This window comes from Setaria viridis, chromosome 2 (genome assembly GCF_005286985.2).
Source record: "Setaria viridis chromosome 2, Setaria_viridis_v4.0, whole genome shotgun sequence".
Classification (NCBI taxonomy): domain Eukaryota; kingdom Viridiplantae; phylum Streptophyta; class Magnoliopsida; order Poales; family Poaceae; genus Setaria; species Setaria viridis.
Window position 1 is genome coordinate 43,702,685 of NC_048264.2, and position 20,798 is coordinate 43,723,482.

At 45.2% G+C, this 20,798-nt stretch overlaps 1 protein-coding gene across 1 annotated transcript; it reads right to left on the reverse strand.

Moving 5' to 3' along the window:
• Positions 1–8,896: 8,896 nt before the first annotated feature.
• Positions 8,897–20,495, reverse strand: LOC117846608 (uncharacterized). The gene is made up of 14 exons (XM_072291921.1): positions 19,890–20,495; positions 18,717–18,784; positions 16,888–18,582; positions 16,647–16,761; positions 15,359–16,144; positions 12,253–12,302; positions 12,028–12,165; positions 10,965–11,259; positions 10,660–10,895; positions 10,330–10,507; positions 10,119–10,240; positions 9,977–10,042; positions 9,659–9,722; positions 8,897–9,554 (listed from the first exon to the last, which is right to left on the reverse strand). Exons 1-14 carry the CDS (start codon positions 20,065–20,067, stop codon positions 9,169–9,171), a joined length of 4,377 nt encoding a protein of 1,458 aa, XP_072148022.1. The 5' UTR covers positions 20,068–20,495; the 3' UTR covers positions 8,897–9,168.
• Between the last annotated feature and the right edge of the window lie 303 nt (positions 20,496–20,798).

Sequence of the window (20,798 nt, forward strand, 5' to 3'; positions counted from 1 at the left end):
TAGCATCCTTCTAGAAATGCTGAGCTAAATAAGAAACCTTATGAATATACTGCTAAATAAGGCAAAATTAACGTAAATTAACCGTGGCATGTGAGAATTTCTTTTTCTTTTCTGACAAATCTGGTGCTGCTGGTGCTTTTCGACCAAAGAGCGGTAATTTGTTGTTGTTTCTATCTCGCTGAATTTTTGGGGATTGAGAACAGTTCATGCTCCGAGAATCGGTGGAAAGAAGTGATCTTTTTTCAGGAGGTGGGCACATGGGTGCTTCCACGCGGCTGTACACAGTTTTTGGAGGCTACATGTTCACCTTATACATAATTACAATATCTGCGGTCGAAATAAATCATAATTTTTTTAAAAAAATGTACAAGGTGAAATTAATAAAATAAGAAAACACGCAAGATAGTGACGCGGTAGATCTAGCTATGACGAGTAGAATCAATAATGGTTGCGCATATGAACAACACTAGTTGTAGCAATAAAAGATAGATCGGACTGGCTGATGGATCAAAACAATAAGAGGCGTTAGCGTACATCTAATTTTATTAAAAAAAATTAATTATAGTAACTTTAAAGAGAAGAGGATACATAGACACCATACCGAAATAGGGCAATTATGCCCATATGATGTTGTGAGTAGGATGGCCATGGAGGTGGCCTTCGAGGAAGAACATATGAGGCCACCATGAGCCGATAGGAATTGCAAATATCACCGAAGTCGAGCATCATCCCACGATACCAACTTTAAAGAAGAATAAAGAAAGATCTCACAACTGTTGAATAGGTTGTGGAGCTATTAGATCCGTTGTCACCGAGCTACACACCATGAGGGGCGGAATAGCCATGAGAATGCTATAGGAGGATAGGTGCTTAGCAGGATGGGTTGGAGTAGCCAAGCGGTCGGAGTGGTATGAGAATGGAGGGGTGTGGTGAAATAAATAGCAAGACGGGATGTAACGGACAAACCAAACTACGTAAGCACTGACGTCTTTTTGCATCAATACGTAAGCACTGACGTCTTCTCGCATCAATACGTAAGCACTTATGGCACATATAGTAAAAAAGAAAAATAAAAGATACAGTACATGTTGGTAATGGCTCCTCTCCGCTTCGACTCCATGGTAAGAAGGTTTCACTGGCTTCTACCATTTCCCTTGTCATTTTCCTCTCTATTTGTTAAATACCTCCTTGTAACAAACAAAAAAACCAATACTGCTACTATGCGGACTTTAGAACATCAAAAGAAATTCGTCGAAGATGGGAGTGTCCCGCCCGCATATTGACTAGAACTTTGAATCTTAATGAAAGGACGATATATAACTAACTCTCAATAAAATTTAATTAAGAAATAAACCGTTTATCAATGTTATTTATACTTTCTTATATGTATGTATAGTATGTACTCCACTATCAAAACGTGTTAGTTAAATGTGAAAACTATTCTTTGTATAGATATACTTCCTCCGTCCCAAAATATTTACACCTCTACAATTTAAAATTTATCCCAAAATATTTACACACACAGATACGAGATCTAAGATTCTAGATTACCAGGTGGATCGGCTCACAGGAAAAAAGATCGACTTGTATAACCTCCGTCTGGACTCTGGACACTTTTCAACCTCTCGTCCGCCATCAACCGGTGTTAGAAGAATAGATGATGCTTCCAGAAATCCTTCCGCCTCCGCATGGAGCTGCAGCACAGTGCGGTGCAGTCACCGAAGCCAACGTGAGCGAATTTCTTGTAGGGGCAGCAACGTCATTTTAACAACTGTCTTGATTTTCACACTGAACTTTAGAATTGTAGGAAGGAGGGAGCATAGAAGATTAATCGATGTGCAAAACGCAACAGCCAACAGTCTTAGTAGAACACCCGGCCATTAACCAGACACCATTACAGAAATTTTGAAAAAATAAACAGCCACGTCCCGTTTACTCAACTGACCGGCTCGGCTCGGCTTGGCTCGCGGCTGGGCTACACGAGAGGCGGCTGGCTCCTCATGGACCACTCCCCTAGGCTGCAGGCAGGCAGGCCATACGGGCTAGCCTGCAACTGGCACCCAACTAAACAGCTGTAACTTGCCGCGGCGCTGGGCCCCACACGCGTCGCGCGGGGCCTACGCAGCAGCCACACGTCTCAGGCATCCGCTTTAAACCCGCGGGGCCCGCGCAGGGACGGGGGCTACGTGTGTGCGCAGGGCGCCGCATCGCTCGCCACGTGCCGCTTCCCGGCCCGGGGCGCGCGGGCCCCATGACAGCTCACTGCCCCCGAGGCCAACTTGCCGGGTCGCCAGGCGGGCCCTCGCGCTGGACGCCGCAGCCCTGCCCTTGTATCATGACGCGTGGGTCTCGTGCGTTACGGGCCCCACAGGTCAGCGGGGTGAGGTGGCCCGCGCTGTGTTGCGGCTGCGAGAGATGGCGTGCGGGGCTGCTAGGGTAGACCCACGTCTACTACACGCCTCGTTCACATTGAATGACACGCGGGTCCGTTAGATACCCGGCCCGCAAATCAGTGGGCCCGGTTGTCGCGACGCCTGCGGTTGGAGGGAGACACGTCACGCCTGGTAATGTGACGGCGACGTACTGGCGCGCCGCATCCACGTGTCGGGCTGCGGCGGGCAGGGCCGAACGGACGGCAGCGATGGTGCCCTGCTGTCCCCAGGAGTGGGCCCCGCGCACAAGTGGATGGCGGATAGTGTTTGCTTGCGGCCCCACGGTGGTAGAGGCTCGGATCGTCTGCGTGGAAGCCCAATGTTTCATGCAGCGTTTACATTTTATAGCGGTATATATGGGAAAAAGAAAAAAAAAAGTTGTAGCAGCTTTAGGCTGATAAGTGTAGCTATAGCAAGGACTATGTGCTATGTAGTTTTAAATAGTGTTAAGTAATATACTCAATCCCTGATGAAGATAAGGTCTCTAAATATTTAAAATCTGCCTCCAAGTATAAAATATTATAGGTATATTTGGATATCGGTTATTTAAATCTCTGCCAAAATTCTCTTCAACCGAGTTAATGACGTGCAAAATTTTTTGTCTCTAACAATCTCCTATAATAGATGTCTTGAGTTAATGACATGCAAATATGGCTTTTAATCCACGTGCCATCCATTTTGTGGGTCTTGACGTTTGCCAATTGACAATCAAACAAGACACTTGTGAGAGGCATGGTAGTCTTTTGCTAATCTCTTTAGTCCGTCTTGAAATTGCTAGTATACATGATATTTTAGGATGAAAGGAGTATGAAACAACAAATATGTGTGATATGTAGGTACAAACAAATAAGAAAAAATAATTTTAAAACCACCAAAGTACTTAAAATTGGTTGTAACTATATTCTTAGAATCCATAAATATCAAATATGTAGACTAGGATACTGAGAAAGAGAAACGTTGGACGTTTTGATACTTTTTTTCTCCAAGCGTAACCTTGTAATATTAGATACTTTTTGTTAGTTTTAAGTTTGAGTTAATATGATTGTTTGTTCTACGTGTAGAAATGCCATGAACAACTACAAAGCTATGAAATGAACCTTAGAAGAGGATGGAGAAATGAAACGGTACATCTGATGTGCAGGAGACACATTCGTCTTAAGGCCAAAGCAAGAGAAAAGTGTCATAAGTATCGTGTGTTTATTGTTTCTAGCAGCAAAATAACTAGATCCGTCTTACAATCCATGCAAGATATAAGTTGATGTAAATGTGGGAACTGAGATGAACATATAAATGGGTCACCTTTCGTGATCAAATTTTTTTTGGATTTACTCCCTCCATAGAACAGATTAACAAGGAGGTAAAACGACTTCAATTACCCTCTATTTATTAGCCATATTTGACGTTAATTGACTGCTGCATGCCCACATGCACATGCATGCACGCCAAATTGAGTATAACAATTTATTTTGGGGATAAATGTTGAATCGTAGAATAGCTTGTTTTTGGGACAGGGGATCGTCATTGCAGTAGCTAGTAAAGCATGTTGCTATTCCAACCATGCATGGTATGTAGCATGAACTCAATATAACAAAAGTACCAGTTTATCCGGATAAGCATATAAGCTCCAAGCCATCTGAACATGAAGCACCCACAATTGCTGACCGATCATCTAGGCTTCTACAGCATCAATGATTGCCGAGCAAGGTGCACACAGAGAAACCACAACCACAGCCTCATGGAGCACGCCAAGTGCCACAGACTTGCCGTCCGCAGGCGATCCAGCGAATCCGCGAGGCGGGGAGCAGAATCTTGGGTATATCGCTTTTGTACGATGTTGGTCACAGGGAGAGAGAGAGAGGGGGAAAAAAATCTCTGGGTCGGCGATTTGACGCTGTCCGATTGAAGCGCCCAATAATTAACTCCGCCGTGTCTTGCCGCGGCTGGGTTGGGTTGGTCGCGGCAAGTGGTGTGCAGGCAACGGGGACGCCGGGCTCGGCTAAACTAATGGGATCGGCTTATTTTAGCAAGCGCGGAGGTTGCTTTCTGACGCTACCGTGCTACGCTAACGCTAGCGTTGGCGGCATCTTGCTGTGATTTGAATATAAATATAAATATATATACACACACGCACATTGGAATAATAAGTGACACTGATGGCTAAATTCTTTGGAGTTTTATACTTTTATGTGCCTAAATAAACATGTTGAGCGTGTCAATGCTTTAGAGTTTTGGAGGGATTCCGCGTTCCACTGAGCGTTTGCAAATGTTCCTTTAATATATAGTCTCACTGATATATGGGCTTGCCTAATTCCAACGAGTTATCGATAGAGGCGTAGTGTTCATGTAATCATGTGATAGTGATCATAACTTAGAGACGTATATGTTTCAGTGGTCGACAAAATACTTACTACTGCACAACTCGACGATGACGACCCAAATCCAACAAAAGATACCATCACACGGCGATAAGTTTATCCATTGTATTTATTTGTCGACAATGACGGTGATGTTTACCGTAGCTAGCTAGCTCTCTCTATATACCTGCTTTATTTATTATCAATATAAATGACGGTGATGTTTACCGTAGCTAGCTAGCTCTCTCTATATACCTGCTTTATTTATTATCAATATAAATAAATAAAAAAGGGGTAGATCCAACACGCAAACTAGCTAGCTAGCAATTGGCTACAAATCGTTGGACAGCCAGCGGCCAGCGTCTGAAAATAAAGCGCAAGTTGCCATGCGATCCTTGTTGCATCGATCTCGCGCGCCGTAGACCAACAACACTAATCCCTGCTGTTAAATTAATCCCCAACTTGCAGCTCGTGATGAAGTACGTTAACTAGCGCTAAGCACTGCACTAACTGATCACCATCAGGAGGAGCAAGTGGTGGGTCACGCTCACGCGTGTACACATGCCAACAAGGAGAAATATTTCTTTTCTACCTGTAACTAAAAGGTCAACAACAGAAACACACTGACGATCGTGCATGAGGCTTTTGGTTTGGCGAAACCAGCTCTCGGTGGGAGGAGGAGCAACCGGTCCCACTGTCATAGAGAGGGTACGATCAGATGAGTCTAGCTAGCTTTCTGGCACAGTTTTTTTTTTTTTTTTTTTTTGCTGATCACCGATATAGTACGAGTGTGTTAGCTACAGATCTGCCATTGGTAAACGACCTGATCCTTAGTTAGAAAAGTTGCTGATGCTACGACAGGATATCGTAATGATTTCTATGTTTCGAGAGGGAATCGATCGGTGACCAAACTGACAATCCCATCGTCTGGTACGGATTAAGTAGGGCCGACCATACGTATATGATCTCTGCAGAGGTACACGTAGAAGGTTCAAGGGTTACGTTGATAGACTATGCCCTGTCCGTACATGCTCCATGTGCATCTCGCAGGGCGGAAAAAAGGTTCAGTGTGTTACGTGCGTTCAGTACTATGCTTGTGCTATGTATGGTTGCATTGCTATAAATTAAAGCAGCAGAGGCATGTAATTCTCCAGCGAGATTTAAAATGGGAGCTAACTGAACTTTGTAGCTCGTAGCTTGAGCATTTCAGATCCTAGAAAAAGTACACTACTATCTGTTGGATTTAACGTGGGCCAAGCCCAATATTTTATCTAATTAAATCAAATAATTTTAAGGCCTGTATTAAATATTGTGCGTACTATCTGGTTTAGTAGCACATGAGAATTTGATTGAATGTTGACTTATATACGTGAAATATATTTGCTTATATTGAGAAGTTGAGAAAAGGGTGAAGGCATGCCACGCGCGCGTGCCGCTGCCGAGCTGTGGCGTGCCATGCCTGCGTGCGGAGAGGAGCAGAGTTTTGCCACTCAAGTCAATTAATTCTAGTAGCTTCTAATGGAAAGGAGTTTCTGAAGTTTAAAGCTGGTGGAATGGTAGTGTCTGCGGGGTTACAAGAGTTACTTCCTCCGTAATTGCTGACTCCTCGAGAGGTTACGAGAGTTACTTCCTCCGTGACTGCTGACTCCTCCGTTCAGCTTCTGCCCGTGAGAATAAAAGGAGAACTCCTTCGAGCAGGCCTTCGGAACCAAACCGTCTACGAGTTCATCCGCTCGTCGGACGACATCTGCTTCCACTGCATCGACAGGAACAACTACATCGACAGAAGCTATGAACGGCACTGCTGGGTATGCTACCATTACACTTTATATTCTCATTTTAGCACTGATTAGTATTGTCTACATGTTCCTGAAGCATCCAAACACAGCACATATTTGATGTCACAAACTTGGTAGTATTTTTCTGGATTAAATTAGTACTGAAACTGTCTAGATCTCTAACACCATCTAGGATTAATTATGTTTCAAACCTTTAGCATTTGAAGAGACACTGTTTCCCATTATTAATAATCACTACGATCATGAAGGTACTATTTCATACTCTCATATACGCATACTCCAACAACTATACAACATCACACATATATGGTCGAGCTGTGTGTAGCATGCATTATTCCTTTATATGTAATGTAATGTTAAGGAATACTGCATCTTCATTGCGATTCTCCCTCCAAATCCAAACATCTTGAACGACCCCAGTCGAGAATTGGAACCACGAGTAGTAGGACGTTTCAAAGTGGCCTGGTCCTACCGTGTGCTTACTTCCAAACCCATTTCTTAACAAGGGAACGCAAATTGGTCCACGTCAAGCCCATCAACTTCACATCATTAAACCCTCAAGCAGGCAAAAAAGTAGGAGGTGGGGCCGGGGAGCAAACAGCCGATACGTGTAAAAGCACAGAAAGGTCCACCCAGTACATTCCTTGACCACAAGCGCAGAAAGCCCTCTTGCGCAACTTGTGAGCAGAATATTGCCCAGAAATTGGAGCCTTTACATCTCCTCTGCTACTTGCTGTTCCTTTCATCCTCCCAGTCCCAGTACATGCATATGCGTGATAGTTTATGTTATCCACCGACCACTATTCAGTGTCGCCACGACGCCAAATTGCATCGGCGTCAAATCGCTTGGCCCCCTCGCTACGTGCATGCACCTGGAGCCGATACAATACGTGCAACTTGCCGATGTGGTGCTCAGGCCATAATTCATGTGGTCGCACCTTGCAGATTCCTTCGCTCTCTCATGATAAGTGTATAAGTATTAAGCTGGTAGGGCCATGCTTGTACTTCTCGGTTCCGTTTTTTTTAGCTTAATTTCCTCGCTCCAATAATGTAACACCTATTCCTTTAAAAAGATTTCCATAATTTTTTTATTTCTTTTATCATCAAATGTTATAAACTCAATTTTTCACATTAAAAGTTGGTTATTATGAATATATTTGCATTGCGTAACTTCCATATACTAATTTAATTAACACTTATTTCTTTAAAAGGATTTCCATATTTTTATTTCTACCATTATCAAATGTTAAAAACTCAACTTCATATTAAAAGGTCCATTGGTTATGATGAATCTATTTGCATCGCGTTACTTGCAGCTTCTATATATACTAATTAAACACGAATATAGTTTGATAAAACATTTGGTAAGACTTACATAGTTTGTTTTATTTTTAAATCAGAATGCGTCTTACGGACAAAGGTGTATTTCTTTTTTTTTAAAAAAAAAAGCGAACCAGGCAGGCAAAGGTGTATTTCATTGTAGTCAGCAAAGGACAAGTTATTTTGGAGCGTTTGATATTGCTCGTCGTTGTTTGTGGGAGAATATGCAGAGAAATGGGGGATCCTATAATTTGTAAAAGAAAACGACATGACATTGCAGCGGGAGGTCATGCCGGACGTTCGCCGCGGACCGCTGTCATCCGCTTCTACTTCCGTGCATGACGAAGCTGAATGATAGAATTCTGTGCCGACGAGGACATGGTAATCGTTCAGGCACCACAGGTTCCGCCTCTCATCATTCTCTCGGCCGCTCTTTTTTCTCTTTCACTGAAAGCGGCGGACAGGGAGTGCATGCACCGCACGGAGAGCAAGTTGCCGTGCGGCCGGCCGGCGGTCTAGCCGTGCATGGAGTACTTGGCAACATGACAACGACACGGGCACACACCTACACCAGGGGAGGAGGGAACGGGGGGAAAGGCGGAGGGGGATCCGCGAAATATCTCGTGGCCGCGACGGGTCGTGTCGATTCGATGGCCGCGCAACGCAACCGCGGGGTTGGGAACATGTGTCGCCCGCGGGGGACGAGGCGGATCGCGGCCGGGATTTGATGCCGCTCCGCGACCCCGGAAAGGTCGTGAGTGATGAGTGATGGATGCTGAGTTGGGGAAGCTTGCACGGCAGATGCTCCCCTGTCTGCAAAGGTTGTGGTCAGCAGTAGCCCGGCCCAAAATGGATAAGAGCTTTGTTGTTCCCTCGACAATAACATTAGCAGTGCCCAGCTTTCGCCTCGACCGCCAAGGCGACAAGTGTGCACAAGCAGCCCAGCTTCCCTCAGGGCCATAGGAGAATAGGAATAGTTAAGACACGCAGATGAAAGAAGCAGAGTGATCCAGCAACGAGCAACAAAGCACAGAAGTCAAATCGCACAATTGCTATCTCCAGATAAGCGCCCAACATAGCCCATGGGATGGAATTCATAAATGCAGCCCATGCCGAAGTTTGTGTAAACCTGATGCTCCTAGTTCCTAGGACACGTAAACAAAGCCGCTGCGAGAACACTCCTCATTCGCTAACCTAAAAAAACACCCTCACTTCTACCCTCAAAAAACTTTCACTACTCCCATGGGCTACAAAATGACCAGTCTACGAAGCAACCGGTGTTGGTGTCTGTTGCTTGAGACCATTGCCGCGCTCAGCCCTCCCGTTTCCATTCCCATTCCCATTGTTGTAGGGGCGTCGCTGTTGATTACCATCGTTCTGGTGGTAGCCATCGTTCTGATGGTAGCCGTTCCTGTTCCGGTGGTAGCCGTTACCGTTCTGCAGGTAGCCATTCCCTTGAGGCCCTCGGCCACGGTCTGAATACTCATTCTGGTTCCTGAAGTCGTTCCTCATGTTACCACCACCGTTGTAGTAGCCATTGTTCCGGAAGCCCTGTCCCCTGTAGTTGTCACCATTGTAACCACCTCTGCCTGACGGGAACCGACTGCCAGCCCCATTGTCGTCACAACGAGTGACAACACCATCAACAACTGAAATACAAAAGAAAGTAGCACATCAGTTGAATCAAACAGTAATGAGCACATAGTAGGATATTTGGCTGAAGCACAATATCTCACTCGTGAAATGCACTCACCTCGGGTTTTAGTTCTTTTTTCCTCAACATATGATTCCCAGGAGCCGAAATAAACTCTAGATTCCTAAAATGGAAATACAAGTAAATACTATGAACAATCAGATACTCAAATTATATAAAACACTGCACATAACACATTCTCAGCATATTCAAGTTCACATACAGTACTCCAGCTAATCAAAACTACTTCAATCAACAATGACGGCAAATGCATAGTAAAACTGAAACCGAAACCATGAATGCAGCTGAAAAAAATTTAAAATTAAATTGCAAAGTATGCAGTCAACCCAGTCAAACTGGACAAGCAAGTAAACAAACCTCAATTGCTGCTTGCATGGAATGTTGAGACTCAAATTCAATGAAGCCAAAACAGAACTGATCAAGCTGCAGCAACATGACCAGGATGTCAGCAGGGATACAAATACAACGTGTGGAAACTAAACCAACAACTGAAACTAACCTGGTATTTTCTGACTTGTATACCACCAGGTTTAATAGCACCAAACCTGCTAAACTCTTGCCCAACCATTTCAACAGTTGCTTCAAAAGGCAAATTCTTGACAAAAACTGAATACCCTGGCTCTGCAGAAAAAGCTAGTGTTACAGTTCAGAATAATAAAAATCCCACTTCTTCTATTTGTATTTTTTGAAAACACAGAAAAAGAGCTAACCATCAGGGGATTTGGTTTTAGACACATTCTTCTCGCTTGGGGGTGCAGTGTTAGTAGCTTGAGCAGGTTTTGAAGGTGAGGACACAGATTTCTTCGCATTTTGATCCGGCTTTGGCCTTGGGCTGGGTTTGGGTTTAGCAGCAGGTGCAGGTGGTATGCTCTCCCTGGTTGTCTTAACCTACAACCCATCAACAGCAGGCAATACACATAAATATACCATTACAGGCATTACATGCAATTCTCCAGATGGTTGAGAACAAACCAAACAAACTAAATCATATTAGATACTTCCAATGGTGAAAAGTACATGAAATTAAGAAGATAACTCACAATTGATGCATAAGTCTTCTTAGGTACTTCCTTCTCAGCCGGAGGAGGAGCTTGAGTGGCCTCAGATACCTTCTCAATATCCTTGTTAACCACTTTCACACATGTCTCAACAACAGCATCATTTTTAACTTGAGAAACAGCATTTGTAGAGGGACTAATGACTTCATCATTGACAGGCATTATGTTTTCTGTAGGTGGAATATTTGGTTCTGTACTCTCCTTAATTGAAACTGTTTCTGGTCAAATATTAAAATGTGTCAGCAAATATGTGTAAGACAAACTTAAATGTACTCGTACTCCATTACCTGGCTCAGCTGGCAAGGTGGTACTCTGTATGCTTACATCATCATGGTTAGCTACAACTTCCTTCACCTCAGTTGATGGCCTTACAATTCTGAGCATATCATTCAAAACAAAATAGCCACTTCCTTGTGGAGCAAGAAAGAACGACTGTGTAAATTTTTGTTTCACAGCATCAATAGTAAAAGATCCAGCAACCAAAATGAGCACCCCATCCAGATGGGATGGCTGTGAATCTACAGTCTCCAACTTTATCAAACAGTCAGTGAAGTCTGTAGACTGAAGTTGCACTTTGATATCCTGCTCAAGCACAGAAAATGGATCAAACATTCAGAACCAACCTATGAATTTATTTATTTGTCAATACAAGCAAAGATCATGCTTAGGTGATTACTAATAACAGGTGAGTGCTTAAAAACCCTAATTTCTTATCGGCATTCATGACACAATACTCCTAATTTCTTATCTGCATTCATGACACAATACTCCTAATTTCTTATCAGCATTCATGACACAATACTCTGTTCTCCATCCATCAATGTAAAGCGTATTTTAGTTTTCAAAAGTAACTTTCCAAATTTTGGCCAACAATAATCAAATTATACCTGGGTCTAATGTACAAAAGTTGCATGAATTAAATGCATCAAAGAGAATTTTAAGATGGTGTTGATTTTGCAGCAATTAACTTACTATTACAACAGATAAGGCCGACCTTCTAGTAATAAGTTATTACCGACAAAGATATTTTTAGCACCTTAAGTCACTTATCACACACACAAACAGATAGCCATTGCCAAAGTGGCTTGTTCAATTTAAAACGATGATTTAGTCAAGATAGGAGATAACATCCGGTTGATCATAGTAAACGTGAAGCTTGCTGGCGGTACTATCGCTAACATTGATGGATGATCAACTATTACTATTCTATAAACAGGATATAAAAACTATTCTAAACAGAGCAGATACAAAATATAAGTCACGCAAGAAAATCTCCTGAAATTCAAAAAGGGCAACAAATTTCAAGGGTCCACTAAAAGTATCTGCATCATGATGTTGTAAGGAACTTACATCCAGTGTGGTTACCGATATGATGTTTCCATTAGAATCTGATCGACCAAGAATGCTCGAGTCATTATAGAACTTATAGGCATCCTCTCGCATGTAACGGAGAGTATGGTAGTATTTTTTGACAAATGCACCCGCAACCTGTAAGCAGAACCATCGTTATTTTAAGTTCAATAGTATAACTATTGCTAGTAGTAGATTGTTAACTAAAGGGGCAAAAACCAATACCACATGTGGACTATAAGGAGCAGCCGAGCTATCAGCTTGCATTGCCATATCTGCACAAGGTAGATAAATTAGTATTTAAGCACCCTGACAAGGACCATGCTAGTATGCATATCTAGTGTAACTGTTAACTGCAGTATCTCAGAATAAAATGTAAAAAAAAATTCTAGCTACAGAAATTCCGTCTAGTCAGCTGAGCACACAGGGCATTCAACGATGAGCTCCTAAATTCGAATTATAAATGATCAATCCGGGACAAAATTTGCATTCATACAGGACCTCTTTCTGCAGACAGAAACTGCAACTTACTACTAAAAGAATTAAAATAAATCAATCATGGAACTATGGAAGCAACTTGAGTCAACACAATAAACAATTTCCCACCATGTACAAACCACAGGAGACAGCATAATAGTAGTTCATGACTATATCTCCTTCCTGATAGCCTGATAATCAACCACGAAATTGGTGCCAGGTGTGCCACATTATTCCATTTCATACAGCTGCCACCCCTAGCTCAACATGGAACCCAGACAAATAAGGAACCCAGACAAATAAAGTTCACAATTTCAAAGCAAGGACCCTGCCAACAAGCAATTCTCGCAATGCTCCATGTTTCACTTAAGAATCGACCTTTTCTACCACATAAATGCATAGATTCCATCCAATCCTACACATGGACTACAAAAGAGGACCTGATTCATCACAGCACAAACCAAACACCCTAATAGATTCGAAAAACGACTAGAAGCACAACAGCAATTCCAATCAACAAATCAACCGACTCCAAACTTATCTATCTGGTAAAGGCCCAATCACAAGTCCAATCTACAAGCCACTCGATTCCAAATTAACTCGCTACCAAAAGCCTAATCGCACAACGCCTCCACGCGCCAAACCCAACTTCAACCATCATCACACAACTCAAACCCTAAACTTCCACCCGTGACGCCCAACACGAACGCACGATCACAGGCGACTCCACCCGATCGCCAACAATCCGTATCTTCATCAACCCTACGCGGAGAGATCGAAAGGCATTGCGAGAGAAGAGGGAGGGAGGAAGGGATGGAGGGATGCACGACCTTGGGAGCGGGAGGGCACGAAGACGGCGCCGCCCCGAGACGCCGCCGCCTTCGCCTGCGTCGGGAACGGCAAACCCTAGCGGGGCGAGGCGAGGCGAGTCGGCGGCGCGAAAGGTCGAGCCGTGGGGGGCGGAGGTGGAGCGTGACACGGGATGTTGGGGGGGAGGGGGGGCGTGAAGGGTTTATAGCCAAACGGACAAACTGGTTTGGAAGGGGTTTTAGGGTGGCGTGGCTCTGGAACCTACCATATTTCACTGACGTGTGGGACCTATAAGCTGGTTTCCATCGGCCGCCCACGTCGGAGAGGGGTAGTTCCGAGCTCGGGTGGGTTACCATACGATTGACGCTTTCTTTCCTTCCTGGGTCGGGTCACGCTTGCAAAACCCAGCGCGGGCCGCGAGTGTTAATTTTGGGCCCATTGGCTTTCCTAGTGTGCTGAGGCCTGGCCCATGTAGGCCCGTTGAACATTTGCACCAGCCCATTAGTGCGGGTAACAGGGGTGGGCCCCCAGGGCTTCAGGGATGCACATGCACACGACCTTGGGAGCTCTGCCTCTCTCGCGGTCTCGCCATGGATCCACGCCTCCACCCCTGTTTTGTCGCTGCGACCGCCGATGGCCTCGCCGTGCCACCCCCACTGCGGGAGTGCGGGGCACCCTCCATCGGCCTTCCCACCTCGCAGCGGAGGAGGTTGGAGGCGAGATGTTCTCTGGGATTGCGATTATCTCTAGGTGACCTGGCAATGGCCTGCCGACCGCGTGCTCGACGAAATGCGCGCGCGCGCTGGGCGGCGGATAGAGCCTGGTCGTACGTGCTGCCCCATGGCCTGGTCAGCGTGACAGCGCCCCGCATGTTGGGCGCGCGTGCCAGCCGGTGGCGTCGTCCACCATAGGTGATGGCTCCTGTTGCAGCTGACCCGCCGATGGGACGCTGGTAACTTATTCCTTGCGCTGACATGGCGGCGCCGGCATTCCATGTGCGGTGCCGAGAGGATTCCTCCCAAGCTCAGGACCGTTCGTCCTTCGCGATGACGAAAACTAATCGCACGCGAGGCTGTAGCAGTCCACTAGTAAGAGCCGATAAATCTCTGACGGTTGACACTTGACAGTGCCATTGAAATCTTAAACGGTGCTGACGCCATTGAAAATCATGGTCAGGTTAGTCCGGGTGGTGGTCCATTGCAATCTTGGCCTATTCACTGTGCGCACACAGTTTGGAAAATGGCAAGCGTGCATGCCGCATGCTGGTCTGGACTCTGGAGTTGGAGGATGGAGGTATGCCTTGCTCTGTCACTATCAGAAAAATGCCTGCCCTTGTCAGTTCAATTCATCTCTCTGCTGCCAATTTGCGTCCTGTGTCCACGTCTCTTGTCCTAGATGATCTGACACTGACTCTGCTACAGTTATACCGTTGAGAATCGTTTATGCTGAACAGAAAAGTTGCTTGCGCAGACTAAAGACGACCCTCCACTGCAGTGCTGGATGTTGCCTTTACACAGATTACTAGTTCCGTTTACTTTGGGGAGACAGGGTAATGGTAGGTTTTGTTGATTGTCCTTGTGCAAATCTCAAGTTAGAACTCTTACAGTTCTTTTAGTTATAGCAAAATATTTTGGGCTACAGCTTTAGAACTCCAAGTGGGTGTCATCACCACTCTGGCAGAGTGGCAGAAACAATCTAATTATCTAAAATAGTATGAGATGTTCGTGGAATATAAAAGCCAAATGGCCCTTTGTACCTGAAACAGGTGTAGATGGAGTTCAACTATTGCTTCATGAAAGAAACAGCAGCTTGTGTAATCTGGAATGCAGCATGATTCGGCCAAAAGAACATGACATGCGTCAGAAGAGTTTATTAACTATTATATATAGATTTCCTCACTTCTTCTAGCACTGATGGCAGCAAGATTAGTATTGAGGAACATTTATATTCCTTCTACAGTTTAGTCTTCAGCAAAATATAAAAGGTTACATTTACTAGAGCCTAAGCTTCTTAACATAAACAACTACTACCACAAATACTCAGTTTACACTACTGAAAGAAAGCTGCCTCCGCAGCTTCCATTGTCCAAATTGCATCTTCTCTGTAGCCCCACCATCTATGACCTCGTTGATAAGGTTTTTGAATATGTCCTTTTCGATTTCCAAAACCATGTCATGTAGTATGGTGTCAAAGCTCATCCAGTCTTTTGTGATATCCTCATGTACTGGCATGTTTTCATTCTCATCCTCTTCGGAGCATTTTGTTAGCCTGTCAACCTCAGTGCACAAATCCTTGAATAGTTGCCACCCACTTAACTTCCTTGACTGAAGAAATTTTACTGGCTGACTTCGAAATCTGCAGATGTTCATCTTCTGTGCTATGGTTTCGTTTACCATGTCAAACACAAGTCTTCGGTGAAGCTTTCCTGTGCAAGGCTTAGAGCATTTCTTAGCTGCACTGACAGTTTGAAATTCTGAAGCAATGTCTGGTTTTGTTTGTTCAAGAATGAGGAAGAGCTCCGGGTTGATCAGATTACTTGATGGTCGGAGTTGACCAGGTAATGCTGTGAAACTAAGTTCTTTATGCAAAAGACCAGATGCCAATAGTATCTCATAGATATAGTGATGATCTTTATTTGCAGCAACTGATGCCATGACTTCTTTGATATTTGCAGCTTCCTCGTTCATTGATTGCAGTTGCTCAAGCTTCTGGATGAGGAACTCCAAGTTTTCTGGTTTAATCTGGTTGACTTCACTGCTCGCCTTAGACTGTGGTGTGTCAGGCAGGCTGTTTGGGTTCCAGCACTCATCCGAAGAATGTGTCTCACCATCTGAACAGGTAATAATGATATTTCAGAAAACAGTGCCCAATAATACGAAAAATACAGAATTTCACTGTCAGACAAAGCATGTATCAGACAGGAGAGACGAAAACACTGTCCACCTACAGATCCATCGAATGATGCACACTAGGTGTATTTGTAGAGGGGGACATTGGTGGGGCACATCTACTCTAGCATGTATGCACACCAAAAGACACATATCGTGCTCCTGCATAAGCAGTGCTGCGTGTGGGGTTGCAGCCATGCACTGTTGAGCACATCTAGCTGCTGTGGTTCCTCCTAATTGCAGGACCACAAGCTATCTGGTAGCTTTTATTACAGATTATCTGTCACTAGCGTTATCAGCACACTGACAGCTAGCTATGCTTGTCCTTTGAGTAACACTATGGGCTTCTGAATTGAATAAGACCAAACAGTAGGATCTATCATGCTGGTGTTCTTGCAGGAAACAGCAGGTTAATGATGGTAAACGAAGAAACCTACTTCTTACCTTTGAATGAATCTGAAATCCTTTTATGATAGAAGGATGTGTCGAGGACAGAGACAGGGCTCGGGATGTTGTCCAGTGAATGAATATTTTGGTCTGAACCCAGAATTGAAGGACCCTGAAAGAAGATAGAGAGGAATTATTCGCTAGTAAGTATCTTTGTGATAAACAATGAATACAAATTACATGAAAGTTGTAGAACTATATGGTTTCTTGATATATACATTTTTCCCTTTATCTGTACCTTGTGACTTGATGTTGTGGCAACTTTGCATGGTTGAACAAATGATGAGCTGACACCTGGGGGCTTTGGACAATCCATGATACTGACATCAACTTGCTTTGCTAAGCTGATTCTGCTCCCTGCACTCGGCAATACCTCATCACGGTGGCTTTTCACCTGAGAAGGCTTTGATCTTATTCGTCCTTTTGGGGAAACAGCTTCATTGGACTTCTTGCTTGGAGATTTTGGTGAGACCGGCGGACGAGACCTCCTTTCGGACTCTGCTTTCTTTTGCACATTTCTGGGGCTTGATGAACCTGTAGGCCTCGGTGAGCTGGCACTGCTGACAGGTTCTTCTGACTTCGATTGAGCTCTGGACATCCGAAGATGAATCTTGTCATCCGTGCCATTGAAAGATGAATCTCTGACCGGCAACTTCCTCAGGCTTCTGAGGCCTGCAATTGGAGCAACTGAAGCAAGTGAAACCCCAGGCTTCTTGGTGGTTCTTGCAGGCTTCATAACCACAATTGGAGGCTGGAAGTCTCTGGGCTCGGTGGCTTGATCATACCCTGTCCTCTGAACAGCCACTGATCCAGCATTGCTGTCATTCTGGCTCTTAGAATCTTTTGCATTCAATGCCCCCAATATTCTGAGAGCCCTGAAGTCCTTGTTATTACACTCTAAGAAGTCGAGGCCCCCGAGCCTTCTTTCTATGTCAGCATAGACAGATGCAGTCCTTGGCCTCCCTTCAGCTTCTCGACATTGTTGTGCTTTTATGTTGTTGGCACTTCTCTCCTGCTGCCTCCAAGGAGCCGCTTCTGTGAGAATTCTTGGGGAAGGCTTGGTTCTGAGTACCCAAGACTCATTCTTCAGCTGTAACATGCAGGAATCCTGGCAAGTGCTTCTGGGCGAACGTGATGGATTCTCATATTGAGTGGCTTGTGCAGGTCTCGGTGATCTTGAAGTCTCATGGTTATCAGCAGTCAGCACCCCTGTAGCATCTGTTGCTTCTTCCAACCCCATTAGCTTGGCAATGACACTGTTGGCTCTCCTATGGCTTGGAGAATCTTGAGGCCTCAAAGTATCCAAGAGAATATCATCAGTTCTCTTGTAACTGAAGTTATTCTGGCGTGAGCTTGGACTCAGAGACTCCTTCCTACTGTCCAAGGACAATCTAGGGAGCTCTTTGGGCCTTGAAGAAGGCCTCTTGCTTTCCTGGGTTTCGGCTGGCCGCAGGAGTCTTCGGTCATCACATGAGAAGCGTGATTGCTCCTGCAAACGCCTGTTAGATTCAGTGACAGTTGCAGGAACCTTTGTGCTCCTATCGATCCCAATAATACAGGTTCCATCCATTGATTTGGACAGCAGCAGCGGCCTTGGTGAGTCCTTGTACTGCCCATTTCTCCGTGCCTCCTGTACCGAGGTTTTTACAGTTAGGCCTCCGGATTCCCGGTTGATGGAGTCCTTCACTATATCTCTGAAACCGACATTAGGATGCCCGGGCTTGGTGTTCATGTCAGTTTCCTTCAAACTTGGTGATCTCTTCAGTGACCTCTGCACAAAGAGCTCCTCATTGATGTAAGGAAGCTCCTGTTGGACTGATTTGTTGCCATCAAGCGACGAGAAGGATGAGCATGAAGAGGAGGACGAAGAAGCTCTTGATGATTCGATTGAAAGACTGCTGTTCTCAGTCGTACATTTGCTGAATGTTTTCTCCTGCATAAGCAACTGATAGGTTAGTGCCAGATTCTCTATGCATTCATAATATACTTCTGATAGATGTGTAAAATGGTTTCCCTGACCAAAAAAACGGAAAAAAAGTTTTGAGTCCAACCAGGTAGGAATATTACCAGAACGATCTTTGAAGTACTTGAACTTTGAACTGGGACATTCCTGCTGCTCTTTGGAACAGTATTGTCTGGACAACATAAGGAGGTATTAGAATAAAATATCTAAACAGAGAAAATAGAGCAATTTATTACGCCATGCTGGTAATGCAAAACGCTGATAGTTAAGTTGACGAAATATTTACTGAAATGCATTAATACATTATTGGAATTATTGCAATCAAGTGTTGAGCTGTCCTCTTCAGCTAATCTGTCATTTAGAAGGTTTGTTTTCTAAAACTAAATGTTAAGCTGTCCTCTTCAGATAATCTGTCATTACTAGAATCTAGAAAGATTAGTTTTTTGTAAAAAACCTAATGTTAAGCTGTCCTCTTCAGTATGGTTATATAAATGAAATTTATAATACACTGTTCCGCTGTCCTCTTCAGTCAGCGTGAATAGTTAACCTTGTGCTCGTTCCGGCTCTGGGGGTACCCAAATCCTCATCATTTGATGTCGCTACGTCGATGCGGTGCTCATCTAGTGCTAAAAGTGTCCGTGTGCTGTCATTAGTGCATTCTTAAGTAAATGCTTTTATGATCACAATTACTACGGTCAACCACTGCTGTAGTACACATGTTCTCCTTACAGCATGTAACTTGCACAAGAAACCTCCTAGTCTCTCGTCAGTAAAAGAAGGTACCGTATACAAAATTTGGATTATGGTACCAACATGGCAATTTCTTTTGCAACATTCACTTTACAGGAAGTTGGTTCGCCCATGCTGCAAGGCAACCGGTTTTTATACTCCTGAGCAGTTTTACCAAACAAGGTATTTTGTTTTTTATAATCCGTCCGGTGTTCTTAGCTGAACCCTCCAACTGTCGATCTTACCAAACTTTTTGAATAATAACATGGAAACGCACTTTAGGTTTCAACGCACACAAGTAGCATGTTTTTTTTTAGTCAAAAAACTCCTAACTTTCCTATCTCAAGTCAACACACCAGAATGAGTTGTACTAGCTAAATATCGTCGTGAAGGTGAGTTAAAACTGGATCAGTTCTTGGAAGCAAAACACAACGGCAAAGTACGACGACGACGAAGAAGAAGAAGAAGATGATGATTTCGCAAAAGCTTGAACAGAGCAGAGCAGAACGATGCAGAGAGCAGTAAGCAGCCCAGGAGGAAGCCATTACCTGGAGCTGACGGCGGAGGCAGCCTCTTCTGCGCCTGCCGGCCGGCGCGCCGGCCACTCCCGGTGATGAGCCGCTGGCGGTCGAAGATCTGGAATATGCCGGCCATGCACCCCATTTGCCGGTCGAGCTCCCGCGCGTCGTCGGCGAAGGCCGCGGCGCCGCGCATCCTCACCGGCATCGTCCGTGCTCCTCCAAGCTTTCCTCGTTCTCAGCCCCCGATCAGGCGCCGGAGCAAGGTGGCCGCCCAAGGCGATCACCAGCTCGCATTCAGGGGCGCTACAGCTACTGATGGTCAGGCCGCAGCGCACCACCGCCACCAGAGAAGCTTCCGAAGCAGAGGGGGGAGCCAGTCACGGCGCAAGCAAAGCTGCGAGAAGCAGCGTGCACACGCAGATGCAGGGGCAGATATAGAAGCTGGAGTCTCTTCTTTTCCCTTTGGGATGGGCGAGTTCAGAGGAATGTTATCATTGCGGCGCCATGCAGGCTCTCTTCGTGAGGAGAGAAGGAGAGGGAGACGGGGGGAGAGGCCCGTGGATTTAAGAGGGAGGCCGGCGGGCTGGCTGGGACGCTGGGTAACTTGGGGTTGGGTTGCCTGCCTGGGGGTGCGTGTGTGATGGGGTTGAAATAAGGGTGGGGAGTGGTGGTGGGGGGCACCGGCACGCTGTGTTGGGGTGGGTCAAGCCGTGTCCCTGGTCCTGCGCTGCGCCCCGCATCCATCCATCCATCCATCCATCTGCCGCTGCATCTCACAAGCCCCTCCTCTTCCTACCCATGTGAGGGGCTGATCATTGCGAGTCTGTGGGTGTGCGCGGGCATGTGATGCCTGTCAGGCCAGGCCGCAGCGCGCACAGGAGTTTTGAGGAAACGGAACAGCAGGGAGGGAGGAGGCGGCCGGCCGGCCGGCTGTGG

Bases quoted from the DNA above. Each gene is read 5' to 3' on its own strand.
- LOC117846608 (XM_072291921.1), bottom strand. From the start codon at position 20,067: ATGCCGGTGAGGATGCGCGGCGCCGCGGCCTTCGCCGACGACGCGCGG. The intron at 18,785-19,889 runs GTAATGGCTTCC...TATGTTGTCCAG, and splicing joins GCCTCCGCCGTCAGCTCCAG to ACAATACTGTTCCAAAGAGC. The intron at 9,555-9,658 runs GTGAGTGCATTT...TTTGTATTTCAG, and splicing joins AAAAAGAACTAAAACCCGAG to TTGTTGATGGTGTTGTCACT.